At 54.6% G+C, this 26,692-nt stretch overlaps 2 protein-coding genes across 23 annotated transcripts; one reads left to right on the forward strand and one right to left on the reverse strand.

The window, feature by feature from the left end:
• The first annotated feature begins 1,448 nt into the window (after positions 1-1,448).
• LOC147375985 (putative transmembrane reductase CYB561D1) lies at positions 1,449-20,641 on the forward strand. 20 transcript variants are annotated; one of them, XM_086391634.1, is made up of 13 exons: positions 1,449-1,679; positions 3,572-3,637; positions 4,020-4,124; positions 4,541-4,751; positions 5,142-5,332; positions 5,965-6,047; positions 6,330-6,583; positions 6,925-6,987; positions 7,405-7,600; positions 7,736-7,857; positions 8,332-9,127; positions 9,406-9,506; positions 10,134-10,287. In XM_086391634.1, exons 1-12 carry the CDS (start codon positions 1,553-1,555, stop codon positions 9,496-9,498), a joined length of 2,307 nt encoding a protein of 768 aa, XP_086247760.1. In that variant the 5' UTR covers positions 1,449-1,552; the 3' UTR covers positions 9,499-9,506; positions 10,134-10,287. The 20 variants fall into 20 exon arrangements, with proteins under 20 accessions (XP_086247760.1, XP_086247762.1, XP_086247756.1 ...); XM_086391630.1 differs by having other exon boundaries at positions 1,450-1,679; positions 5,046-5,332; XM_086391631.1 differs by having other exon boundaries at positions 1,450-1,679; positions 5,046-5,332; positions 9,442-9,506.
• A 284-nt stretch (positions 20,642-20,925) lies between these two features.
• AMIGO1 (adhesion molecule with Ig like domain 1) lies at positions 20,926-26,278 on the reverse strand. 3 transcript variants are annotated; one of them, XM_086391653.1, is made up of 3 exons: positions 26,137-26,278; positions 24,073-25,657; positions 20,926-21,062 (listed from the first exon to the last, which is right to left on the reverse strand). In XM_086391653.1, the coding sequence occupies exon 2, from the start codon at positions 25,590-25,592 to the stop codon at positions 24,111-24,113; it is 1,482 nt and encodes a 493-aa protein (XP_086247779.1). In that variant the 5' UTR covers positions 25,593-25,657; positions 26,137-26,278; the 3' UTR covers positions 20,926-21,062; positions 24,073-24,110. The 3 variants fall into 3 exon arrangements, with proteins under 3 accessions (XP_086247779.1, XP_086247778.1, XP_086247777.1); XM_086391652.1 differs by having other exon boundaries at positions 20,926-22,929; XM_086391651.1 differs by having other exon boundaries at positions 20,926-25,657.
• Between the last annotated feature and the right edge of the window lie 414 nt (positions 26,279-26,692).

Consider the following 26,692-nt stretch of genomic DNA (forward strand, 5'->3'; position numbering starts at 1 on the left):
GTAACTGAAATTCATTAATAAATTTAGAGCAAACTCAAAAGGCAGGAGATAGTGGCTTCCACAATGCTGTTTCCATTTGTGCTCTCCTACCATTTGTGACCTAATCTAGCTTCCTGTCAGGAGTTGAGGGCCTTATGCATTGCCCTCTTAACCTTACAAACTTGCACCTCTATGCCCCTTCTGACAGACAGTCATAGGCTTCATTTATAGTCCCTTGAAAAATACACTTGGGCAAAAAATTATGCTCAATGTCACCAGATTTGCCAATCTCCTAGGAATCATCTATGGCTTTCAGGTTAAGAAGCTCTACCATCAGAGATCATCCTTGAAGTACTTTAACATTCCTTGGGTGAAAATGAGAAGACGCTCAGAGGTCTTGAAGTCACAGACCTTGACTTCTTTGCCTCCAGTTTGGTTTCCCCTGAGATGAAAGAATGAATACGGGGTGAGGTGTAAGGGAAAAGAGAATTAGGATCTCTTTTCCGATGTGATGGGGTAGGGGACAGGCTTTTGTGTCTTGAGTGTATGAAGGTGAGAAAGAACGTTATCAGCTGAGGAGAAAGATGTGGATGATTAAGGTATCAATATTTTCTAGGCCTTAGCAAGGAAAATAACAGATCTGATGAGAAATCACCCTATGATGAAGCTCTGGTAGCAGCCCTGCCAGCACAGAAAATATTCGTTAGAAAAAGAAGCCAAAGTGATGGATGGAGTCAGGGTCCAACCAGGATTTGGGAAGAGGCGATACAGGGTATCGATCATCGATCGCAGTTATCAGAAGGGGAGAGACGCATCACCAGAGATGCTGCAAACACCAGCAGCCTCGGGGCTACCCCAGTTCCGGGGCTGGCTCTGGCTCACAGATAGCCTTCTGTCATCCTGACAGGTGATCGTGGTCAGCTCAGCTAGGTCCTACCAAATCCAGAAAACGCTATTCCAACCCTCTGCTCTGCATCAGGGCAGCGTGGGTTTCCCACAAAGACACACCAGAGTTGAGGATTCTCCCCCACTCCAACCCCTGTGTCCTTCAGCACATCCTACAGACCCCCTCCCTTTGCCCTTCTGATTCATAGCGCCCACCTCCCTGCACCTACCCTATTCGATCTACAGGGAAGCGAAGTCGATCGTGGCCGCCAGCCCGAGAAGGGGAGCCAGCCAGCTGGCGGAGGCACGGCTTAAAGGGGCATCTTGGGCAGAGAGGTTTGGAACTGGGGTCTGTGTGCAGTGAGTTTAAGAGAGGGGCTGGTAGCAGAAAGAATGTGTTCACAAGGGTTAAGAGAGGAGGTCCTGAGGCTTTGGTCTCTTTCTCCCCCCGCAATCATGCATTTTGGAGGGGCTCTCGCGGCAAGTTCAGTAGGCAACAGCACCACCTAGCTGACTACATTTCCCAGAAGGCTATGTGGGCGAGAGACTGAGAGCCAGACGAATAGTGCTGCACTTGCGCAACTGAGCTGGAAAGGTGGGAGGGAGAGGGGAGGCGTGCCCGCGGCGGGGATGAGGGGAGGGGGCCGCGCGGCGGCGGCGCCTGGGCGGGCGCGCGTCCGCGGCGGTGATGGCGGTGCGTGAACGCGCGGCGGCAGCAATGGCCGCTCTGGAGCGGCGGGTGCCGAGTCTCGATGACTTCGCGGGACAGAGCTGGAGCTCGTGGGTGGAGCGGGCCGATCTGCCCGCGGCCGATGGTGAGTGAAGCTCCCCTAGAGTCTGAAGACCCCATCCCTGTCTCCCCTCCCCCGCTCCGGGCCCCCGCCAGCAGAGGGGAGCTGCCGACGGGAGCCGCCGTCCGGCTCCCCGGCCCCCCAAACAAAGGACCCGCCGGGTCCTAGTGCCCGCCTTCTCCGCCACCTTCGCGCCTCCGGGTCCTAGCGCCGGCTCTCCGCCAGCAGCCCACCCTGCCCACCTCTGTCTCTGCCGTCGCCCAGTACCTGCCCCTACATCTGCTTTCCTTTATGTTTCTAATTGCCTGCTGTCCTCCAGCTTCCGCCCCTCCTGCACCTGCCTCGGGCTTTCCCCATCCGCAACAGTCCTCTCCACGTGTTTCCCACGCACCCCACTTCTGTGCCCCCCTCCCAACCCCCCTTGTTCCGTCGCCTTCTGCCCTACACCTTCTGCTCCTTTTCGGCGTTTGCCTGTCGACTGCAGTGCCACTGGACCCCCGCCTCCTCCGCATTAGTTCATCGGTCCATCCATCTATCCATCCTCCCTTCCTCCCTCCTTCTGTCCATCCATCCATGCCTCCAATCCCTCGTCCTTTCCCGGGCCTCTTGCCCTACCTCCCGGGCTCTCTCCCCTGACACCCACCTTCTCTAGGCCCCTGAGTGCTTTTGGTGGAGCAGGCTGACAGCCCCTTTGCTGATCTTTGTCTCCTGGGCCCCAGGGGGCATCTGGCCTCGTGGTCTTTGGGGTGACAGCAGGCATCACGCCCCTGAAGAAGTTTGCAAGTGAGAAGAGGTGGAGGAGGAGACCACATGGAGCCGTCTCTGATGACACTTGTTCTCCTCTGAGACATCCAACTCCCAGCTCAGTTCTGTCCATTACTGCATTTTAACCGACTTCAGAGTGGGGGCTGCCCCTTGTCTCTTGCATACCTAACCCACCCCCCCCCTCACAGCTGTAGATTATATAAGACTCTCAGTATTCTCATTCTAGAAAGGGGCAAGTCTGTTAGTAGGTGTCAGAAGCAGACCTAAGTGGGAGCCTCAGGCCACCCTAGAACTGCCCCATGCTGGGTGGGCAAGGATGGGGCCATTGTCAGGGTCTGGGTGCATTGAGAACCGGAAATGGAATCAGACGGGTTTGGTGACTCAGAATTGATTTTTTTTTTCCAAGGGACAGGGAGGGGGCGTAGAGGAGGGAGGGGAGAGCAGTAAGGTAGGGGGATGGGGAAAGAGCTGCTTTGCATAGCTAAGATGTTTTTGTCATCAACCCAGAAACTGAGGTACAAGGGCAACCCTTGCCCAAACCCCCTTAAGAGGAAGAGGGTTTTCGTAGCTGACCAAGGGGACTTTGAAGATGCTGAAGGGCCCCAAGATAGCAGTTTCTCTGCTGTATGGCCATCCTGTCAGTGCAGGACCTGAGTAACTGGGTGTAACTTTCACAATGGCATGGCAACCCAAGTGAAACAAAATTGAGGTTGGGGACCTGGGAGAGTATCTGTTTGGGATGCCACAAAAAAGCAGAAAGAACACATCTGAGAAATGTCAAGGAGGGCCTCAGGGATCTGTAGTAAAATAAGTGAAGGACTGTTCCCCATTTACATGGGGAAGCAGGCCCAGAAAAGAGATAAGTACCCACAGTCACCCAACTAGTCAGCAGTGGGATCCTGAACTGCACCTTGGAGTAAAGGAGCCACACGAAAGGATCCTCGAGGTGGAGCCAGCTTATTCCAGAGGCAGCAGGTGAAGGAAGAATGACCACTTGAGAAAGATCCACTGAATGGTTCTCTGGGTGGTCCTGAGCACCGGGTGCTTGTCAAGAGGCAGGGGCTTCCTCCTGCTTGGCCACAGCACCTGGTCGGGTTGGAGATGGGCGTCTGGGATGGGAGTGGTCCTTCTGAGCTGTGTTTCTCCTCCAGGGGCTGAGTTGGAGGAGAGTAACAAAAACCCGAAGAAGTTGGATGCCATGACCCTCATTAAAGAAGGTGGGAGTCGGCACACATTAGGGCTGGGGCCCAGGGCAGACAGGACCACCTTTCCTTCTTCTACCACCACCTAGGAGGTGGCTGCAGCCGGTGAAGCAGCCAGTCTGGGCATTCTCACTTTGATAGGTCTGAGTCAGCCTCTTCCTCTGGCTCCTGTGACTTACTGAGGCAGATCCTAATCATTGGTGTTTGGTGCTCTCTCACCTGAAAGCTTGCATTCTTAGGGATTGGTTAGATTGAACTCTGGAAGCATCCATCATAAAGCCTGTTATATCAGCTGGGAGGGGAAGTGTCATCTGAGTGGTGGGTGGGTCTCTTCTCTGATCTTACAGGGAAACACTGGCATCCCCAGCCCCAGTGATAAGGGCTTCTGTCGTTGCAGACATGTCCATCTTCGGGCACTGCCCTGCCCATGACGACTTCTATTTGGTTGTATGTAACCATTGCAGCCAAGTGGTGAAGCCTCAAGCTTTCCAGAAGCACTGCGGTGAGGGGAGCCCTAGGGAGGAGATAGAGGGAACAGGGGAAGGTGGAACTTGGAACTCTGAGGACAGGGCCAGTTGGGAGGTCACGTGGGTAATGGAGGGAGGCTTTGTGAATAGGAAGGTGGGGTGGGGTGGAGCTTCAGACATTGTGGTTGGTTGGGATTATTGTTGAAGCAAACTTCTAGCATCTGGTGGAGTAAAGTTCTAGCATCTGGGAAGAGCTAAGAGGTTCAGGAAGCAGAGTCCTAGAATTTTCAGTCTTGAAGGTGCAGATTCAAAGGGGAAGGAGGCAAATCTAAAACCTAACATTCGGAAACTGCAGATTCTCTATCATAAATCTGTGAGCAGGGTTAGGAGGATGAGGCAGGAGGCAGTTAATAGCACTCACCTCGATTGCTCTCTCCTCCTCCTGCGACAGAAAGAAGACATGGGCCCCTCAGCAAGCTCTACACCCGGGCCCCACCTCCACCTCCAGCCCCTGCCAGCTCTCAGAAATGCCATGTAGTGAATGGGCAGGGCCCTGCTTGTAGGGGCCCAGGTTCTACCAAAACCTCCTCCAGGGAGAAGGGCCAGGGGTCTCGCAGCCGTGGCCATCAGCCTCCTGAGAAGACCCAGAAGGACAACCTCTGGTAAGGGAAGGCTGGAGACTCCCTGAAACAAGCCCTGACCACACAGCCCAAGGAGGGGTTGACACAAATGGAAGCAGCCATGGGGCGATGGGCACTGCTCATGGTGGGAGGGAGCCAGCTGTCTCTGCAGCTCCCTTCCGCTTGCTCCAGGGAATATGGGATTCCCTTGTCCCGAGTTCTGCACCCCTGCAGGAGCCCACCCAAATTCTGGGAAAGGAGATGGTCCTGGGCTAGAATCCGGGGCCCAGACCCAGCCTCCCTACCTCCCAGCCTACACCGTCTCTCCACGTATAGCCTTTTCGTGCCTGTGGTGAATCTGGAGAAGATGTCCAGTCTTCCGAAGCCCGATGGACATGGAATCAGGGTGGCCCCGCCCTCTGCTTTCCTCAGCCAGCCAGGTGGCCTCACCAAGGACTCCCCTGGAAAAAATCCCATGGCATCCCCTTCTAAAGAACTTCCTGGCAGAGAGAGCATCGAGATAGCCCCCAGCGAGGGTCCCAGTCACCGGACTGAAGGCAGCCCTTCTGAAAAGGAGCCTGGTGGGGCCAAGCTGCCCCCTAAAACCCACCGCAAGATGGCTCGTGAGTAGTCATGGTCTTGGGGGTCAGGAAGGTAGAGTGGGGACTCCTTTGGACAACTTTGTCCTTGGGTCTGATGGAGAGGGGGTCAGTGAAGAGGGGGCTTGGCCATCACAGATTTCTGGGGTACAGGGACCCCTGGTCATCCCTTGACACGGGCACTCACTCGACCTGCTTGCTTTCTTGGAAGATTCTCTTCAGTCCAGCTGTCCTGATTAAGGCTATGGGAGCCTGTGCCCAAGGGTGAAGGTATTGTTCCTCACCCTGGGCTATGGACCTTTATCTTTTTTCTCACCTAGATCCAGGGCACCAGAAACCTCCCATAGCTGGTTTCCCTGGCATTCCAGATGCCTGTGGCTGCTCCTGTTTCTTGGTATATGTTGCTCTTTTTGGGGCTTGGAGCCCCTCAAAGGATTCTTGGGCTGGTAATGGGGACGGGATGGTTCTTACGCCCAGCAGAATGCTGCTGATGTCCAGAGGAGTTTGTCTGGAAGGCTACAGCCGCAGACTTGAGAGCCAGAGGCTTTCCTGCCTTAGGCCCAGCTCTTCCCAGGCCTTTGGCATGAAGATGCCAGACCTTCCCCTGGGCCTCCTCTAAGTGGCTGTGGGGTTCATGGGACCTGCTTTCCCCACAGGGAAGGAGTGTGACCTCAACAGGCAGTGTGGGGTAATAAATCCAGAGACCAAAAAGATCTGTACCCGCCTTCTCACCTGCAAGGTAAGCTCTACTCCCTCTGCCTGGTGAGGGAGAACATGGACCCTGGGAAGGGAGAGGAAGTGCGATCTTATCCAAGGTCCAACTCAAGGGATGGGGATTAAGCCCAGACCAGGGATGGGGAGAAGGGGCTGCCCCAGTGGGCCCAAGGTAGGGACAGCAGGCAGGGGGGTGGCTCCCAGATCCCCCCCTAATCTGTCTGCTTGCCTAAGCTAGAACACACTGCTTCCCCTTCCCCTGCTCAGCTCACACCCCCTCCCCACCCTCCACCCTGCTGTGTTCTAGATCCACTCGGTGCACCAGCGCCGGGAGGTCCAGGGCCGAGCCAAGGACTTTGACGTGCTGGTGGCAGAGCTGAAGGCCAATTCCCGCAAAGGGGAGTCTCCCAAGGAGAAGAGCCCAGGGCGCAAGGAGGCAGCTCTCGAGCGCCCCTCCCAGGAGCCCCCCGCCTCAGTCCAACTTGTGGCAGCAGCAGCTGCTCCCAGCGGCGCCTTCTCTGCTCGTGCCAAGCCGACCTACCCCTACTGTGCACTGCCCAGGTAGGTCCAGGAGCCAGCACCCATCTGACCTGGGGACGCTTGGCCCCAAACCGTCAGGGACCCCTGGAGACAGGCCCCGGGGTGTCCTGGAAAATGCTGCTCACTCCACCCTGATGTGGGGGAGGAGACCTGGCAGTGATGTGGAAGCAGGTGATTCCCCCACTGCTAACCTGGCATACTGCAATACCCCTGCCTCTCTGTAGCGATCCAACACCCAGGATAAAAACACTCTCCCAGCTGCTCCCACCAGGCGAAAAGTCGTCATCGGGGAGCCAGAAGGGTCAGGGTCCTGGGTGAGGCAGTCCTTCTGTGTATTTATTCACTGGCCCCTTCGTGTGCAGAGGCTGCGCTGGACCCGGGGGAGAGCCTGCCTTGCTGAAGGAGACACACACCCATCTCTGCCTGTAACACGAGGGGCAGACACGAAACACAGGCTCAGCTCACAGAGAGGCTCACAGGAATATGTGATGCAAGAAGGGGGTTGAGAAAATTGACTGGGTTGACCCGAGCTGAGTGCAGTTACACTCAGAAGATTTTCTGGAGGAGGCGAATCTGGAGCAGACTTTCCCCCTGAGGAGGCAGGGCCTGGAAAGTGAAGGGGCTGGGGAGAGAATCCCTTGGGAGCTGTGGCCCCTGATCTTTCTGGCTCTTGACTCTCTGAGCTCTGCTGTCCCCTCCCTCCCTGGCCCCCTTCCTCTTTGTCTGATGGCCCACAGGGTGTCTGCCCTGGCTTTTTGAGCTTAGTGGGTTCAGAGACAACCCACCCCCGTCCCCGACCCACGTCTATCACATTGCTCTCACATCCCCTTTGGCCCTTCCAGGTCCCGGGCTTCCTCTGAGAGTGAGTTGGATGATGAAGGCCCTTGTGGTGATGGGGATCCAGGCCTGTTCCCCTTCCCCCTGCCCCGGGGTGGGGCCCAGGCCTCCAGTGAGGAGAGTGAGGAGGAGGGGACATCTGATGAACTCCACCTCCCCACTGACTGCCATTATGCAAACCGGCCTCCTCGGCCACAGGCGGTAAGGACCCAGGGGGGTGGGGGTGAAGGGGCAGCCCTCCTGGCCCAGAGTGTGGGAAGGAGGTCCGATTCTGTGTGAAGGTACCCTCCCTGTATTTCAGGCACCGGTAACCATGTACCTTCCTTCTGCCTCCAGTTCTGCACCTTTGGGAGCCGGCTGGTGAGTCCAGGATGCTACGTGTTTAGCCGCCGGCTGGACCGGTTCTGCTCGGCCCTGAGCTCCATGCTGGAACGGCACCTCAGCTCCCACATGTGGAAGTGAGTCTCTCGGCCCCAGAACTTCCCTCCCTGGGTCCCAGGCACTCATGGGCTTCAGAAGCCCTAATTCTTCACACATACCTAGAGACGTGGCTTGGCTATTGGCCAGGAAACCCCCAAGTAGGATGAAGAGGAAGTGGGGAAACTTGGCGGCCTGGAGCTAGGCTAAGGTCGGGCATGAATGGGTCGTCTGGGGGTGGATCTTAACTCTTACCAGTACCTTTTAGGTAAGTAGGGATAGGGGATGGCTAACCTGAGATTTACAGTGAGATTCTTAAAGCATCTATATATTAGTTCCATCTCTGTCTGTCCCTGGGCCTTCTTCGTGTTCCTCAGTTCCAGCATCTCCCAGAAGATGGCAGCACCACCAGGGTTTCTGGGCCATTTCTCCATGGGGCGGAAAGGCTGTTGTATATTGGTAGGGATGCCCTCTGGCTTGTTTGGCATCACAGTGGGGCTCTCTTTTTGCCACAGGAAGATCCCACCGGCGGCTGAGCCTCCATCCCACCTTGTCAGCTCCCTCCCATCTGCTCCCCTGAGTCCATCCCCTACGGGCAGCAGCCCTCGCCTTCCAGGCCCACCTCCCAGACCCACCTGCCCCGCCTCCACGCCCCCCACCAAGGACAGCCTTGTCCCCAGCTACCCTGCAGGCTCCCCCAACGTGGCAGCCGCCTGTAGTCAGGCAGAGTGCATAGGTGGGAGCCAGGCCATCACCTCACCACTGCCTGCCAACACGCCATCCCCGTCGTTCAGCAAGCTCCCACCTTCCAAGGCCAGCAAGTCGTCCAAAGGCAAGGACAGGCTTGAGGTGGAGGCTCCTTCTCGAAAGCGAAAGTTATCGCCCGGCCCCACCACTTTCAAACGGACTTGCATCCTGGAGCCCACTGGAAAAGGCAAGCCCTCTGGATGCCGGGGCCTCACAGCCAAGACTAAACCTGCTCTGGGCCTGGGGCTTAATGGGACGGTGGGGCCAAGAGTGAAGAGGGCAGGGCCTCTGGACTGTCGGGGTTCCCCTCATCAGCCCCCCACGCCAGTCAAGGCCTCTCAGCTGGACAGCCAGGGGGTGGCTGGACATGCGGCCAAGGCCCTGCCGACCAACTGCCTCTCTGAGGAGGAGGTAGCCAAGAAGCGGAAAAACCTGGCCACTTACTGCCGGCCAGTGAAGGCCAAGCACTGCCAGGCCGGTGCCCCTGCTGACGCGGCCTGCTCTGTGCGCCGCAAGAAGCCGGGTCCGGCCCTGGCCTTTGAGGAGAAGTGTTCTACACTGCAGGTACCAGCCCGGCTCCCTGAAGATCGGGGGCGGGAAAGGGTCAGGATGGATGAGGTTGGCGTGCCCAGCAGGAACCTGACAGAAAGAGGTGCCTAAGTAAAAAATTTGTGCAGGGAGGGGAAGACTGGGGAAGTTGAGAGTTCCTGGGCCATCTTCTCTAGGAAGAGGTGACCCCAGCTCTTGCTTGATGGGCCTTCCCCTTCCCCAGCCCTGTCTCTTGGGCTAAGGAGATGTTGCCTCTGCCTCTCCCCCTTCCCCAACTTTTGCTTTAATTAAAGGGCCACTATCTGAATTGGCTGTGGCCCTCACTCCAGGAACTGGAGCTACCTCTGTTCCCTGAAGGAAAGGAAGTTGGACTCCATGAGCTCTGATAAGAAAGGTTTGGGCAGTGGGGTTGAGCTGGGGTCCCAGAGCTGTGGCCTAACACACTGGGCACAGGGTGGGTGGGCTGGTCTTGTTCGTTGGTTTTGTGTTCGGGCATTAGGGCCTGAAAGGGCAGAGACACCACCCAAGGTCCCCATATGCATGACTGCCCACCTTGCACATGTATCCACTGCCAGGTTTTCAGGTGTCAGGCAAACTCTCCAGGGTTTCCAGTAAAGCCAGCAGCCAGATTTATTTGCCTCTTCTGATGGGAGCCCTGAAGTAGCATGCTCTGAGCTTTACATATGATCTTAGCCAGGAAGGATGAATTGGGTGGGAAGAGGGGATGCCATCCTGGTTTAGGCACTGACCAGGTGCATCCCAACACATTTGGCACCCATATGAGAGTAATAATAAGTTGACAGTTGCCCAGGGTTTGAGTGTGTTTGTGTCCCCCACTTGCATGGGTGATCTCCAGACTGCCTCTGCTGGGCAGGCATTTATCCTCCCCCATGCCTAGCTTTATGCAAGACCAGCAGGAGGAAGTGGAACCTTAGCTTTTATGGCCCACATAGTTCACTGGATAGGAGGACAGGTAGACCCCCTAGCCTGACCCTGTCTCTTGCCTCTTGTCTTCCTGCAGTCAAAAGCCCATTAACGAGAAAGTGCCTGCCCACTGCAATGGAGCCGCCAGCACCTCCTCCCCTCCAGATCCGGGCCCCAGGCTGCTGCCGCTTTTTATAACTTTATATTATTTTTTTTAAGAAAAAAAAAAAAACCTCTTTAAAATACCTCAAGACTGTCTTCCTGTTCTGTTGCTGCTAAGAAAATATAAAAACAGAAACATAGGAAGGAAAGAAGTGTAATAAAATGAGTGTCCTTACTGTCCCCAGCTACACCCCAGGAGGCTGACCTGATAGGCAGCCAGCCTCCAGCTCCTATCACTTGCCTGCAAAAGAATCTCTTATGGTCATATGTTTTTGTACTTTTAGTCTCTGGAAATGGCTAGGGGTTGTGTCACTGGGGGAGTCTTGGGATGAGGAGGCATGGGGCTCCTAGTGAGCAAGAGGACTACAGTCCTTTTGGGGAAGGAAACTTGATGGGGGAGGGGAGCCACACCTCTGGGTCTACTCTTGGATCTTCGCCTTGAAGGTCTAGGAGAATCAGCCTGTGGCCCTCTTCTGGTCTTCCAGCAACCCGGCACCTGCATCCTGTCTCTGAATTACTGCCTCAGTTTCTTCAGCTCCCCCTGCCTCGTACTAGTAGCCTCATTTTCTCAACCACTGGAGCTGAAGTAGAGTTTGTAATTGCTCTCAGGATGTCCCTGATTCCTGTGGGATTGCCTGTTTTGGTCTCTCGCCCCATGGCCTGTGGGTTTACTCTTAAGGAAGGGGTTCAGCCTCTCCCAGGTAGGCCTTCTTAAGCGGAAGCACACCTTTTCTGGAGGCAGAAAGGGAAAAGGTAAGACCACTTACAGAAATCCCCTTGGTGTGGGAGGCAGCCAGCGTGTGGGAGGTCCTAGTCCCTCAGGATCACCTGGCTCCCCAGGGCTGAGCAGATGGTGTGCAGGCGGCAAGGGCTGGGAGTGCCCTAGATTTTCCATTTGTCTCACTGGGGACAAGAGCTACTGTTCAGATAGGGGACACGACTGTTGCGTGTCTCTCCTTTGGTCCTCAAACCCTAATTCACCAGGCACGGGGCACTAGTTTTTAGCTTTATCCGTTCCTTTTCAATCTCCTTGCTTTTAGGCAGAGGAGACTCTAACTCCCTTAACAAGACGGAAGGAGGGGTGGCGGGAGAGTGGGCAACTAGGGAAATCCAGTATTTTTGGAAAACTGCTCAAAACTGGTTTCACACTCTTGGTTCTGTATATCAGATTTGTGACTTGGGTGAAATCAGTTGTCATGAAAGTAGTTTTCACAGGCTGAGACATAAGCCTCATAAGCCCGTGTAGACATAAAGACACCAATGAGGTTGGCTGAAGAAAAAAGGTGGGCCCGCAGCTGTCCACTCACTTTCTGCCCGCGGGGCTCTCCAGGACCGAGGCTCTTTCCCCCAGTCTGCAGAGGGCGCTGTGGGCGAGCCGCCGCATTGTCGGCGGCGTCCCGGGGAGGAGCCTCTCCCGCATCCGCGGCCGCCTCCGCGATCGCAAACCCGGAAGACTTGCCCTGGCAGCTGGGAGTGTGCGGCTGCCGGGCGTCGCCATGCAGTCTCTGGAGGTAGGTCTGGTTCTCGCTCCGCCGAGGGAGCCGAGACTGACCCGCTGGCTGCGGAAAGGCAGTGGGATCTTGGCGCATCTGGTCGCTATGGGTTTCACCATCTTCCTGACTGTGCTGTCCCGGCCAGGAACCAGTGAGTGTGCCGGGAGGGGCGGGGCCAGGCAAGGGGGCGGGGCCAGGCAAGGGGGCGGAGCCGAGATGTTTGAGGGGCTGCTCTTGGAGCGCTAAGAGGCGTGGAGTGGGGACTCGCAGTGGATGGGCGACTGTCGAGGTGTAGTAAGGGCGTGGTGGGGCGTGGTCCTGGGGGTGGGTCCTGGAAGGGTGGGGCTTTGGGTGCTGGGAGGAGAGGAGAAGCCTGAAGCGAACTAACTGAACTCGCTAGTTCGTCACCAGCAGAGCCCCTCACGGATGCAACAAATAAAGGAGAGAGGCCTGGTAGCTGCAAAGTGTTGAATGGGGAATCCAGGCCAAACTGGTATGTTTGCCCTGTTGGTTGCTCAGCCTAAGGCCCTTGGCTGCACCACTTTGTCTGGAGGTTCTGATACTGATAAGGGTTGAAGACACTACACTGACCTTTCCCCTCCAGCCAGATTCTTTGGGCTCCAGCCAGCCACAGGGGCAGAACCAATGGTGCCCCGCCATCAGTCTGTTCTCTTTGATTCTTAGGTCTTTTCTCCTGGCACCCTGTATTCATGGCCTTGGCGGTGAGTTTGGGTGATTGGTTTGGATATGCCCCTAAGGAAGCATCTAGCCTTTAGAAGGCTTAACCTTTCTTTGACTCAGAGAGGTGGGGGGAAATACCCAGGGCCCCATCTTTCCTTGCAACCACTGAGATCAGGAAACATGGAGGGCTGGGCTATAGGTAATCAGGTGGTATAACGCGGTGGGAGGGCATGGAAGATACCATCATTTTCTCCACTGTGGGCCTGAAAAGAGGAATGGAAGGGGCGTTATCCAGTTGCTCCCCACCCCCAGAGTTCAGGAGAAAGTTTAACTTTTGCTGTTTCCATTGGTCAAGAAATGAGAGTCCTTGCTATTGAGGATGTGGGGCAGGGCGTGAGGGGGGGTAGTAGGGCATGGATGTCAGCCTGAATGATGACACTTCCACTCAAGCGTGGATTCCTAATTCTGCCCACAAATGCCTACCTGTGAGGCAGGTGGTCCTGGTGGGAGTTCTTTAGCCCCCACCCTTTGTCTTCCTTGTTTGGATGTATGAGGGCACCTCCCCTTTTGCGGGCCTCTGAGCCGGGCCTGAGGCTCACTGGCCCTCTCCTGTGTTCACAGTTCTGCCTCTGCATGGCTGAGGCCATCCTGCTCTTCTCGCCCGAGCACTCCCTGTTCTTCTTCTGCTCCCGAAAGGCCCGGATCCGACTCCACTGGGCAGGGCAGACCCTAGCCATCCTCTGTGCAGCCCTGGGCCTGGGCTTCATCATCTCCAGCAGGACCCGCAGTGAGCTGCCCCACCTGGCGTCCTGGCACAGCTGGGTAGGGGCTCTGACGTTGCTGGCCACTATCGGCCAGGCACTGTGTGGACTTTGCCTCCTGTGTCCCCGGGCAGCCAGGGTCTCAAGGGTGGCTCGTCTCAAGCTCTACCATCTGACATGTGGACTGGTGGTCTACCTGATGGCTACAGTAACAGTGCTTCTGGGCATGCACTCTGTGTGGTTCCAGGCTCAGATCAAAGGTGCAGCCTGGTACCTGTGCCTGGTGCTGCCCCTCTATCCAGCCCTGGTAATAATGCACCAGATCTCCAGCTCCTACTTGCCAAGGAAGAAAATGGAAATGTGAGTTCCTCCAAACTCTGAATCGAAATGGGACACTTGACTTGGACTTCACTGGCTCCTTTAGTGACCTTCAGGGATCCACTTCAGAAGGGGTAGGGTTTTTGTATGTCTTAGCTGGGGTGGAGGCTGCAGAAACCCAAGCTGCCGTTGCCAACAGATGACTCAGTGGGCCAAAACGGTGAAGTGGATGGGGCATAAGTGATAGGTGATGGGGAGCTTGATCCTGAAGCCTCCACTCTTGATGGGAGAGAAGTGTTGGGTGGTACTGGCAGTCATCTCTTGCTTGCATGCCTAATGAAAAATTGGATTCCTGTAATTTATCAGTGGCAGCAGCTCTTTGGGTCACTTTGAGAAAGCAGTGTAGTGGAGAGAGCCAATGTACATTTTTTTATGGGTATGGTCCTTATAGGCTCTGTTGTGCAACCTTATGTGAGTCCAGTGTCTCAGGGACTCAGTTTCCTCATCTGTGTAATGGGTGATTGTTTCTAAACAATCTCTCCTACCATTCAGTGTCTGTCAAGTTGATGTCACAGAGCATCTTCCCACCTCTGAACCATGGCTGGACCACTCATCAGACTCAGGGTGTAATTCTTACATTCATTGTCTCCTTACCCCTCTAGAGGAACCAATATGGTCCCCTGGCTTTCCAAGAACCTGTGCTGATTTGGCCCCTGCACCAGGGAACAAAGCATCAGGGGCTGTGGAGAGAAGGGGCCCAGGTGAAGGTCTGCAGCTCCTACTTGCCAAGACATTAAGGGCACTAAAGACACCTTAAACTTTTGGAGGAGCAGAAAGGCATTGGCTTAACCAGGCTTTGGCTCCTGGCTGGGTGTCTTAGCCCAGCTAAGAACTTCCTTCAGCTAATCTTGGGATCTGGGCTTGGGGCCGCGAGACGTCCATTCTCAGTGGCAGAGCAGTCCTGAGCATCTCGTGTTTTGCCCTTCTTGGGGCTTGGGTCCTTGCCTTAGCACATAGCTTCCTGGAGCTATTCCAAAGCTTTTAGAACAAAGAAAGAACCAAGGAAACGAGGCAGGGCGCTTCTGATCTAGAGAAAACAGTCTCCCTGGTTCTCCTCTCCTCATCAGCTTAGCTTCCCTTCAGTGTCATCTCTTGCCAGCTCTTTGGCCCAGGAGCGGGCTGAATTTGGTGCCAGCTGGCAAATGAGGGCTGGGCTCTGTTCCCTGCAGAGACCCCTGCTCGTTCCAGACTGAAAGTAGTTCCACAGACTGCCCTCATCCCTCGTTGGTGAGAGCTGGATGTTACATTGGTTAACTGTGGTCTGGCTCATCGAGGAGTTGGGACCTCCATTGTGGTGGTTGATGGTGGTTTAGTTGCTAAGTCATGTCTGACTCTTGCGACCCCATGGACTGTAAGCTGCCAGACTCCTCTCTCCATTGGATTGGGACTTCCATAGGTCATGGCGAAAACTGAGAATGGCCGAGCCTGGAAAGCAGTGTTGAGGCAGGTAGAGAGAGCTCAGTGGGGACTCTGGGAGACCTGTGGAGTAGGACCTAGGATTTGAGGTCCCAGGAGCAGGGGGAGGTGTTCCCAGATAGCAATAGTCTGTCTATCCCAGGCCTTTAGAAGGTTCCAGACCTCCTCCCTGGGTGACTCAACAGCAGGGAGGTCGGTATGATTCGACAGGACAGGCATGAGAATGGCAGGGGCAGAAGGGTCCTCAGAGCAGACTGTGCTGGTCAGATGGCATCTCCTAGGAGCGCCCCAGACCCTGAGCATCTCAAGGGGGCCCCTGCTGGTTATTCCTGTCTCTTTCATTGCCCTTTTCCCGCTTTCCAGCTCTCCACTGTGGTCTGACCTTGGGAGAGATGGCTACTGGGGCTGCATGGAGGAGATTGTCATCTTGGGTCATTCTGGCCAGGGAGTCCCTCTCTGATGGCCCGTACAGTCAGTGCTGGGAGTCCCACTCTGTCTCCAGCAGGGTAGGAAGGCCGGGTGAGCTTGCTCGGGGAGCCGAGCAGGCAACACCAGAGAGCCCAAGCCTGCCTGAGGTGTTGCCTCCTCCCAGGTGGTGCGGGGGACGGTGGGCGGGCAGGCGGGCTGACAGCCGGCAGTTTGCGTGGGCAGTGCCAGCTGATGTCTATTCCCAGCCCCGGGAGGAAGGGGGAAGTCATTTATATTCTGCAGGAGGAAGGGGTCCCAGCTGTCACTTCTGTGACCAGTAGGCCCCGGCTGGGGGTAGGCAGGGGCACAGGGCAGAGAGTGGGGCACAGGTGGTCTCTGCTTGCTTAGCCAGTCTGATTGCAGTATTGGGAGGAGGTCACCAGGAGGAGCCCTTCTTCCCAGCTGGCCAGATTGTGGAGGGACTTCCCTCCCCTCCTCTCCTTGCTCCTTCCATCACCACCTGCCCTCCCATCCCAGGGCAGCAGCTGGACAGCCATTAGACCTCAGTGCCAGGGCACTCTTCCTCCAGCTGGGATCTTGGTGGCTGGTGGCTGCATATGCCTCCTGCTGGTGTTTCCTCCCCCTGTACCCTCTTTTCCCCCGCCACCATCCAGTGTCTCCCCATCTGGGGCATTATCTGGGCTCCTCAGAAATGAGGCAGAGGTCTTGAAGGAGAAACAAATGGCTGCCCTTTTGCCCTTGTCTGGCTAAGCAAAGCTGCTAGTAGCCAGCCTCTTTTGCCTTTAAAAATAAAAGTGCTCGAGACTTTTTTAAATTTCCGTGTCGTTTGCACAAATTTGCATGTCAGGCTCACTGAGTCCTGATTCCAAATATGATTACATTCAAACTCAACCTTGAGGACATTAGAAATATAGATGGTTTTTGTATCCAAATCCAGGATGGTAATAGGATTATCATTCTGGATTCAGATACCACACCCAAGCCCCCATCTTTCCCTTGGCCACCCTTTCCCCTCCATACTCCACTCCCCCACCCCCCACTGGGGGTGGTGTTGCATGGCAGGAGCTCTGTGTGGGGAAGTCTCCCAGCCTCACCTTCTGGGCTTTTCAGCTGCATTAAAGGTATCTCTTGCCAGCCTGTGCTGCCTCCTGGCCCCACCCTCTCACAGGGCAGACTACCCCGCCCCACTCTCTGACACTAGCCTGGCCTCCCCCCGACCCCCACCACACCAGGCATGGCTGCCATGGGTCTTGTTTTTAAAACCTCACTGTCAGAGATCCAGGCATTCTCCCAGAGCCAGCTGGCTGCTATGCCAAGGCCTGCTCAGAGTTAATAATAATCATTAGCTGAACAGGGCTGAGGCCTTTCAGCTCCAGATCTCCAAGCACTTGCAGACTGAGTCAGCCAGCCCTCACCGTCCCCCTCTTCCTGGGCTGCAGAGGGAGGAGGGGTCAGAAGTCTTACCTCCCAGCCATGCTTTGAGCCTGCCTTCCTCCTGGAAGCATCCCTGAGCGTCTGAGTAAACCAGTCAGGCCTTTTCACCTGACCAAAGGGCACAGTGTATGCTTCGCTGACACTGCTAGTGGCATTGGTGGCTGTTGACCTTGAATCTAGCACTCCTGCCTAGCCATCTGTTGACCTGTCTTGGCCTCCAGGGGACACCCCTGACTCCCCCAGCATTTCTGATGACTCTCTGCAGGCTTAGGGAGCAGGGAGTCTCCTGGTTTAGTGCTCCCGCTGCCCCTGCGTTTGGTTGGCGTAAAGACCCTATGTATCATGAAGTGAAACATCGATCCGGGAGCTCGGAAACTTGCAGTCTGGGTTTACCCAGCCCCTGACACTGGTGTGGCCACAGGCAAATCACTGACTACGTGACCTGTCTCACAGGGATGTTGTGAGCACTAGATGACAGAATGCATGTTAACATGCATTGGGATGTTCAAAGTAGTAAACACATGTAAACAGGCGGCTTATTATGTTCCTGTCCTTATCTCTTTCTCAGCCTGGCTCTGGGTTTTATGCTTCTTTTAGGGAGGCAATAAATAGTTATGGATGATGATGCTTAGGGGATCCAAGTCTCAGAGAGGTTGTGTTTCTGGCCACTGTCAGAGAACACAGACATTTCCTCCTAGATGCAAGGCCAGGAGTGCTATGGAAGCTATGACTCTAGTGAAGCTTGTCCTAAGTTGCTGCCAGGTGATGTGTTCAAGTCATGGGGCTGATTGCAGATCTGGAGTCAGTCCAGTTATGCCCCAGGTCCAGCCTGGAGCTCCTGGAGCTGGTCTCAGTCTGGAGCTCCTGGTTGCTAGTCTATCTAAGTTTCTCCTGGCTGATCCTGCTCTTCCGAGGGAAAGGTGGAGCAGACAGGCCACAGACAGGGAAGGGAGGAGCAGCAGTCGACCCACACTGCCACACCAGCTCTCTGGTTGCCCCCGGAGCCACAGGCTGCCTCAGGCCCTCACCCAGGGTGGAGGTGGGAAGCTGTGAGGCACAGCCCCTGGCTTGTTCACAACTTTGTTTCTCCTTGTTTCAGGCTCTTGGAGTAGGATCACTGTCCTTTCCTCCTCAAAGGACATTATTGGAATTAACACACACACATGCACATGTACCATGAAAGCAGTTATGTTTAACTTGAGGATATTTTCCATTCCATTGGTTTGAGAACAGTCAGCAGTCTTCCTAGAGTGGACACAGAGAGGCAGGCACCATAGTAGCATGGAGGCTTCACTATTTTTTAATCTTGGGTGTTTTTTCCTCCCCTATCCTGGGATCCAGGAATGAAACACTGATCAGTCATTGTGGTCATGGCCTCAACAACTGTCACCAGTGTAGACATAGGAAAGACATAGCTGAAAGGCAGGAGGACAGTGCCCCAGGACTGCTCCAGAGGGTGATTTAACATAGATGGTCTCCAGCTCAGCTTAAAGCAGGCAGATTCCCTCCAGTAAGACGACCTTCTCCCTACCCACCCACTCACCCAGAAGCCTTGACTAACTTGCCAGTGTGCAGGGAATAAGTCCCAGTTTTAAATCTACCTGCTTCTATCAGAATTTCCTAGATTTTGTAAAACCTCTTGTGAAAGCATTTTAAGTAGCTACTTCAGGTGATTCTATCCTCTGGTACCAGAGGATTCAACTCTGTCTGAGTATTCATGAGGCCCCCTGGCACCCTTGTCTTTCAGGCAGATCCCCCGTTATCTCCCAGTGCTTTCTAAGGATTCCCAATACTGGGCTAGACCTTTCTACTGAGGTCCACACCTAAAGCAAACTACAGCCAAGGGAAGGAGCAGTGGGAGGTGAAGGAAAAGCAGCATGAAGTTCTATCCAGTTGCGGCGCTCCCTAATCTGTGTGTGTTTGCAGACACATATGCATACAAGCCTCCAACTCTGGGGTCAGTGACTCTTACTTTATGTATGCTAATGCTGTAGGGCACCTAGAAGTCCTTGCAGGGTCCTATCTATGTCCTAAAGGTTGGTTCTCTCCACACCCACTGTGATTCTGGGACTGTAACCAGGCTGATGCCAACTGGAGGGCCTCAGGGCAGGTCTAAGTATCTTCACCACTTGATGTTTTCCACACAACAGGCTATATGCCTGATGATGGGGCCTGATGTGGCAGCTGCTTTAGCTTTCTTCTCTCAACTCTGGGGAGAGAAAGCATCCAGCGGAGGCTCCCTGTAGCCAGACCAAACAAGCTGACCATACCACTGAGTGGTCCTGAGTCTTTTCTGCAGTGTGGGTGGGGCAAGTGAAGCTTCTCCAGTGGTTGCTTCAGACACAAGAGAAGGGGTCCAAGAGTTACAACTGCAGAAAGGGAAGGAGTTGAGAGATCAGATGGGAGAGAGACCAGGCTGGCCAATCCACTGAACTCTGATTTTCTGTTCTAAAAGATAACCATCATATTAACCTTTTCTATTTTCCCGCAGTGCCACCTAAGAGGAGCTAGGGGAAGAGCCGCAAGACATGGCAGACCATCTTGGCCAGAATTTATGGAACTTCTTGGGGGACTGGCAGGGGGATGGGGAGGGTTGAAGAGATAGAGCCTTGGGATGATGGAAAAAGGAGTATCAAAACTTCCTAAGCACAGAGACAGGGCTTGACACAGGCCAAAACAGAGGGGAGGATTTTCAGTAGTCTTCCTCCCCAGACCTGTTCTCTTTACCAGCTCATCCTCTTGGCTAAACTCAGCCATAGCAAAAACTGCTTTGAAAAAATTAAAAAATACCAAATACATGTAGACTCTGGGGGCGCCCTGGCATCAACATCTGTCATTTCACTGACTGCCAAGGTTGACATGTCTGGTGTGACTGGCTGTGAGGTGTCTCCATCCCTCACTCTTTAGTTGTTCCCTCATGGAAAGAAAAAGACAACTTTCCAGACAGAAGAGGACCGCCCTTCAGTCAAGATTTTAGCAGTGTAATAAATGAGGTAATTATTCAAATTCTGATTCTTTATTTTTTTTAGCTGCGCTGTGTGGCTTGCGGGATCTTAGTTTCCCACCCAGGGATTGAACCCAGGCAGGCCCTGCGCAGTGAAAATGCCAAGTCCTAACCACTGGACAGCCAAGGAATTCCCCCAATTTTGATTCTTTTCTTTTTTTGTTATACCATTTCCCCTCCCTTTTGGGAATCTACCATGACAATCCCCTTCCAGAAATACCAAGAGAGTAGCCAAAGAAACTGCCTATTCAGAGTTCAGTAGAATCTGGGCCAATTTCTGATAGGCTGTCTTCTGTACCAAGAAAGCAGGGACTGCATTTCTCTGTCCAATGCCATGCTAGGACACACTACATTGTCAATGAATACCACCTGCCCATTACACTAATATACTTTAAGCCAAACTAAGGTGGTTACCACTCACATGAACATATATTGGTAATAATCAAAAGACTGTGGACCCAAGCTGCTCACCGTCATTTCTTTTAACCCAATTCAAACATTTACCACAGTACAGTTTGTAGGCTTGATCCAGACTTTCAAGAGGGCTCTTCAGGGAGACAACCCTCCTCCCCAGGGATCCAGAAAGCCTTCATTATCTACAGGCTCTAGCCCCAAGTCAAGGAATTTCTAGACTCTCTCCTGCTAAAGTGTCAATGACATTTCTTTTGAGAACATTGGGTTGGCAAATTTGTCCGCTGGCCAAAACCAACTTGCTGCCTGGTTTTTTGTGGTCTGTGAGCCAGTAAGTTTTTGCATTTATATATGGTTGAAAAAAACCCTCAAATACATGTTACAATGATATGAAAATCACATTTCAATGTCCATAAATAAAGTTGACTGGAACAGAGCCACTGTCTGTGCACTTTCTGTACCTTCCTGCCACAATGGCACCACTGAGGAGCTGTAAAAGAGACTATACGGGCTGCAAAGTCTAACATGTTTCCTGTCTGGCTCCTCACAGAAAAGGCTGGCTGACCCCTTGTCTGTCTTTGCGCCTGGATGTGGACTCTACCCATGCCCTAGCAACAGCATTTAACTATTCTCCCCCTAGACAGGTTGCACCCTTCTGAGGTGCTGTGAACCCTCCCCACTGGCTGAAAAGATAAACCAGTCACAGACTACGCCAGAACAGAGACTCAAGCCAGGTTTTAATGATCATTGTCTAGTTTTCAGAGCCCAGAGGCTCCAAGGTTTGCCAGCCTGGGAGCACACAAGTGGAAGGACTAGGATCCTGGACGTGGGGAGGCCTGCTCACTTCGCCAGCAGGGCTAAAAGGAAGTACAGAGGTAAGGACACACGGAAAACTGCAATCAGTCGCCTTCACTCTCCCCAGCTGGGGTATCCCCACTCCCAGCTCCTTCTTAGGAGCCTCATAAATACAGGGAAAGAAAGAAGATTACAAACAATCACACAGACAGATTGTACAGCCCTGACATACTCTGTCTCCAGGGACACCTGCTTCCTGGGAGACATGTCTGGTTGACTGATGGGGGTGGGGGTGATCACTTGACCTTTTCTTATAACCAGACCTGGCAGTTTCCTACACAGGGTTCCAGTGAGCTTACATCTGCTGAGTACCCAATCCCTCAAGTAGAAAGCTACCTTTGGGTTCTAGTCACTGAAACCATGGGAAGAGGCCAATCAGTTCAGTCTCTTGGTGGGGAAGCCAGGCACACCTACCAGGCTCTCAAACTGGTAGGTCCTGGCTAACCTAGTGGATACAGTGGGGAGACTAAGAGCCTCATGCCCTAAACTGGGTAGGAGTTAGGAGGAAGATGGCCTTCCCAGTCCTTGGGAACTCAGGATGTCCAGAGGACCTACTTCATCTGACATCCACTTGAAAGATTTTCACAGCCCTAGATGATGCCTAGAGGGGAAGCTGCTGCCTGGAGGTGAGATTTTCTCTGATAAGTCTGAGGAAGGGATCCTGGTTCCTATAGCTTCAGTGTCAGAATCTTTAGAAGTCTCTGGAATATGACCACACAATTTTTCCCTCCTGCCTCTGGCTTACTAGGGCAGTTACCATAGGAAGAGCAACTTACAGCTGCTTGGTCCCTTGCCAGTGTTCTTCTGGATCTGTCACTGACCTAGTTTTACATTTATTTCTGACATACCATTACTCTAAGGAAGGTTTCTGAGGAGTCTGAAGAGCCAGCTTGCTCCTCATCAACCCTTCTCTCAGGGTCTTCAACCTGCAGCTGTCCTAAATCTGGGCTTTACGGAGTGCCACAGAGATGTGGGTGAAGATTTAGGCAGTTCAGAAATCAAAAGTACAAAAGTTTGTATCTGCAGAGCCTGGCATGGTCACAGTCTCCTACAGGGCAAGAAAATTGTGTGCATGAAGTTGTGCACATAAGTAGAAACCACTCTGGAAGTGGACATTAGTGGGGACTGAAGAATCATCCTGATGGAAGTCAAGGTGCTGGGGTGCATGCAGACCTATAAGCATGCATCCCTATGAGCATGCAAGTACTTGAGGGAAACGCTGCACCTCTCTCGACAAAGCTAGGTTACTAATAAAGGATGGACAGCGGTCTTGACATCCCAGCAACAGACAAGGGGAAGATGTTGAGTTCTAGTCCCCACCTCGGATCTTAACAGGCAGTGGGAGTTAGGACCTCCTAGCAAGCAGCCTTCACCCACAGGTAAATGACACTTCTTGGAACCTAAACAGCAGGTTGGAAAACTGGGAGAGCTGGAGAACTTCCAAGGACAGGGGACTTGGTGGGGGAGAGGGGACAGACTGAAAAGATGGTCAGAGAACATTTTCACCTTTGCCCTTCAGGTCCCCTTGCCAAAGTTCAGAGCAAACCAACCCCCAGGGCCTGCAGTAGAGTCAAAGGAAGTGGCCACCTCTATGCCCAAAGTATTCTGCCACTTTGATGGAATGCAATGTTGGGCCTGTCCTTAAGTTCCTCTGGCCTGACAACTGTGCACACCTCTGGCTGAGAGGGTCGCCTCCTGAAAGTTTAGTGCCACTGACTGTCTCTGTTACAAGACTGCCTGGAACCTTGTGGAGAGGGCAGAACTCTAAGCCACCCTCTGAACCGCCACTCCTCTGTGGCAGGGACCACTTGATTCCAGCTCCGCAGATGATGAATCCCATGCTCCAGCTCTGCAGCAGGGGTGAGATCTCTAAGAGAGGAGCAAGGCGGCTTTGTCAGCACAAATGAGATGTCTGCCTGGTCCCCTCCACCCCTGAGCCCAAGCTAACCCAGCTGGGGCCAGACTTCTTGGATTCCTTCTTTTGCAGAGCAGCATATTAGGGAACACTTAGAATTCTACCTGAGCCTATCAGGAGAACAAATGAAGAGATGGCATACACAGAAAATCAGGTAGATCCCACTGGATGCTACGTAGCAGTGGCTGGTTTACCGTCCACCTCCTCATGCAAAGAGGCCCTCATCCCACGTCTGTGGCAGGCATCCACAGACACTCTGCTTCCAGCACCCCACACCTTGACCCGACACACGGGTGCTGGGAATCAGATGCTAACCAAGGGTTTCACCAACTGGTTCCAATCTGGAGTTTATCCCCCATCTACAGGTTTTGTGCTGGCGTCTATACTGTCACAGGGACCCCTTGGTTCATGCTGTACCCCTCTGCGCCACTGGTCCCATGACAAGACACAGATACAGCATCTCATATTGTTGCCATATCTGACAGGCAACAGGCCAAGCTCCTGCAAAAGACCCGTGCACCCAGGGCTCCTCTGGAAAGAGGAAGGTGTTCCTGGGAAGTCTTACAACAGCTATGGGGAATGTTATTGAGGTCCCAGGCTTTTCCTGACTTCTTTTCCCAAAGGTTTCCCATTTCCTCAGCTGTGACGCGTGATGTGACTTTCTGGCCAAGGAAGACAATCTAGCTCTTCCCCAACGTGGCTCCTGTGGAAGTTCCCCCCAGTACACACAACATCACAGGTGTGGGTGGGCAGAGAAAGGAAAAAAGTGACTCTTTTTCCTGAATGATTTTCTCTGAAGGAGCTAGAGATGACCTCAAAAAAGTTTAGGGGATCTGCTTTTTCACCCCTTTCCTCATTCCCACCAGCAGACACCCTCTTATTCCACCACCTTGAGAACTGTCAGGGCTCTGGGAAGGGGTGTCGTATTTGCCTGAGGATTAGTATATCCACATTTGAAAATCATGGCAGCCACACCCTGCTTGGGGTCTTGCCTGCTGTTGTACCTGTGGCCAATTCCCTTGAGTTCGAGGGGAACCCACTCCCTTGGGCAGCTAGCCCTCTCTTCCACCCCCTCACATCCTTCAAGGGCGCATTACCTCTCCTGGGGCAGAATCTCCCCACCAACCCATTCTGCTCACACCACAATGGGCGTATCAGAGAAGACCGAGCTGACCGATTCCGGATCCGACATCCTCCGCTGGCCCTTGCCTGTCGCCTCTGGCACTGGCAGGGTGTTGCCCGGCTTGAGCTTGCCGTTTTGACCCTGAGCAGGTCCAGCAGGTTCCAGAAAGGCCACCCGCCTGTCAAAACCATCATCCTTGTCCCCGCCAGCCATAGGGTCGTGGTTGGGTGTGGTACTAAGCATGGAAGAACTGAGGCTGTCTGCCTGATGGCTGGAAGGTTTCTCGACACCCCGACACCAGCAGCGGCACGGGGTGAGGTACAGGTATATGAGGACCAGGACTACACTGAGGATACAGCCCACAAGGGTGGTATAGGCTGTGTTGAGGGTGTCGTGGTGTCCGTGCAAGGTGAAATTGTACACTTTCAACTCCACAGACAGGGTCTCATTGAAAGCCTCCCCCATGGCATAGCAGGTATACACACCCCCATGCTCAATCTGCACCTGCTGGAAATGAAGACTGCCATCCTTGGACACGGTCACCGTGCTGTTGGCCACCTCATCCAGCACCCGTTCATTGCTGGGTGTCACCCACACCTTGGTCATCCCCTGCTGCTTGGTGTCACACTTGATGGTCAAGGAGTCACCCAGGTGGGCCTCCCAGGCACGCTCCTTGTACTCGCTGCAATTGAGGAAACTCAGGTTGAAGACATTGTGCAGTTTCTTGGAGCTCATGCAGTACAGGTCCTCCTGAAAGTCCATGACGGAGCTCAGCTGCCGGTACTGCCAGTGGGAAAAGAGCTGGTAGAGCTCGCAGTCGCAGTGCAGGGGGTTGTTGTGTAGGTACAGCCCATTCTTGATCCAGGCGGGCAGCTTCTGCAGGTCAGGCAATGGTAAGTTCTTCAGCTTGTTGGAGGAAAGGTCCAGGAGCGTTAGTTTGGGGAGCTTGGCTCCTTCCTTGACCAGTTCCAGAGGGAAGCGGGAGATCTGGTTCTGACTCAAGTAGAGTTTCTGCAGCTGGGTCATGTCATCAAAGGCGCAGCGGTCCACTGCCATAATGTGGTTATTGTAGAGCAGCAGCACCTCCAGGACCTGCAGTTCACTGAACAGGAACTCATCCAGCGTCCGCAGCTGGTTGGAGGAGAGGTCCAGGTAGCGCAGGTTGGGAACTGGGGAAAAGGCCTCAGAGGATATGAAATTCAGGTGGTTGTGGCTCAGCAGCAGGGAGTGCAGGTGGGTCAGGCGCGTGGGGGTCCACTCGGCCCGCAGGCGGCTCAGGTTGTTGTGGCTGAGGTCCAGGAGGGCGGTGTAGCTGGGCAGGGAGTGGGGCACGTTGGGCAGCTGCTGCTTGGAGCAGCTGAGGATGTTGCTGGCGCACAGGCAGGAGGCAGGACAGCTCACCACTGGCCGGCCAGCTCTGGCCACCTCAAAGAGGAGCAGGAACAGGGACAGCAGCAGGAGCCAGAGGCCTCGCAGGTCTCCTTGGGGTTGCATAGTGTCACTGCGGAGGGCGAGGAAGGCCACAAGGAAGATCTGGGAGGAAATCACCCGGGCATGTTCTGGTGGGGTAAGGAAGGGTCACTTTCACTACAGGCTTAAGAGAGAGTATAGGTTTGTGGTCATCAGGGTCTCTGGAGGGAAGGACCCAGTCTCTCTCCTTCCACTCTCCTCCCCCAACCAACCCCGCACCACCCCTCGTAGGGCTAGAAGAGAAAGGAAGCGATGTTGAGTTGTTCCCAGGTACCGTGCGGGGCGGTGGGCTCAAAATACTGGGACCGAGGAGGAGGTGAGCACAAGGGCCTGCCAGGCTGGGGTAACAGGAGAGGAAGGCCGGGATCTCCCAGAATGTCAGGGGCTGTTGGGGTCACAGGGGTTGCAGGGCCCAGGTCTGGAGGCGGGGTCAGCAGAGCCTTTGGGGAGGAGCTGAAGGAAGGTCGACACCGCACAGGCTGGGCAGGGCGAGTCCTAACCTGGCTGAAGGGGCCTGTTGAGGCGGGCCTCCCCCGCCCCCCCCACCCGGGACCTCTGATCACTGCACCTGCTCGGCGAGGACGTTTCTCAGCCCATGGCGGGTCCGGGAGCTCCGTCGCGGCCTCCCCCAGCAGCGCCTCACCGGCTGGCCTGCCGCGGCGCCCGCCTTACGCAGGGGCCCGCTCCCGATCACATCGCCTCCCCGGGACGCGCCGGGCTCCGCTCCGCTCTCCCAGCGCCGCAGCGTCGGAGCCCCCAGATCACGGCCGCAGTCTCCGGATCCGCGGGGCAGGCGCGCAGCGGTGCGGGGAGCTGGAGACGCAGCGATCAGAACGCAGGGAGCGGCGTGGGGGCAGCGAGCACCGCGCGCGCGCGCCCGTCGCCGCCGCCGAGGCTCGGGGCGCGTGCGCGCGGCGGGGGCGGGGCGCACGTGCGTGTGTTTGTGTCGGAGGTGGATGGGCGGCCACGCGCTGCTCATTCTGTGTTAGAACAGGTCCTGACCTGGAGTAGGAAACTGGCCCCTTAGTTCTCCTATTACTTCTTCCACTTTTTTCCATTCCCTTCATCCCCCAACTCCCCACCCTTCTACTTACCAAAACCGCTCTCAGGAAAAGTAGGTCTAA

The sequence above is a fragment of the Bos grunniens genome, chromosome 3 (assembly GCF_055505025.1).
Source record: "Bos grunniens cultivar Pamir isolate PY7600 chromosome 3, Bosgru_T2T1.0, whole genome shotgun sequence".
NCBI classification, from domain to species: domain Eukaryota; kingdom Metazoa; phylum Chordata; class Mammalia; order Artiodactyla; family Bovidae; genus Bos; species Bos grunniens.

What these genes read in the sequence shown, in the direction of transcription:
- LOC147375985 (XM_086391650.1), top strand. Translation starts at nt 1,553, where the DNA reads ATGGCGGTGCGTGAACGCGCGGCGGCAGCAATGGCCGCTCTGGAGCGG. An exon ending in AGCTTTCCAGAAGCACTGCG is followed by an intron (nt 4,125 to 4,540) that starts GTGAGGGGAGCC and finishes CTCCTGCGACAG; the next exon opens with AAAGAAGACATGGGCCCCTC. An exon ending in CCCTACTGTGCACTGCCCAG is followed by an intron (nt 6,584 to 7,404) that starts GTAGGTCCAGGA and finishes TGGCCCTTCCAG; the next exon opens with GTCCCGGGCTTCCTCTGAGA.
- AMIGO1 (XM_086391653.1), bottom strand. Translation starts at nt 25,592, where the DNA reads ATGCAACCCCAAGGAGACCTGCGAGGCCTCTGGCTCCTGCTGCTGTCC.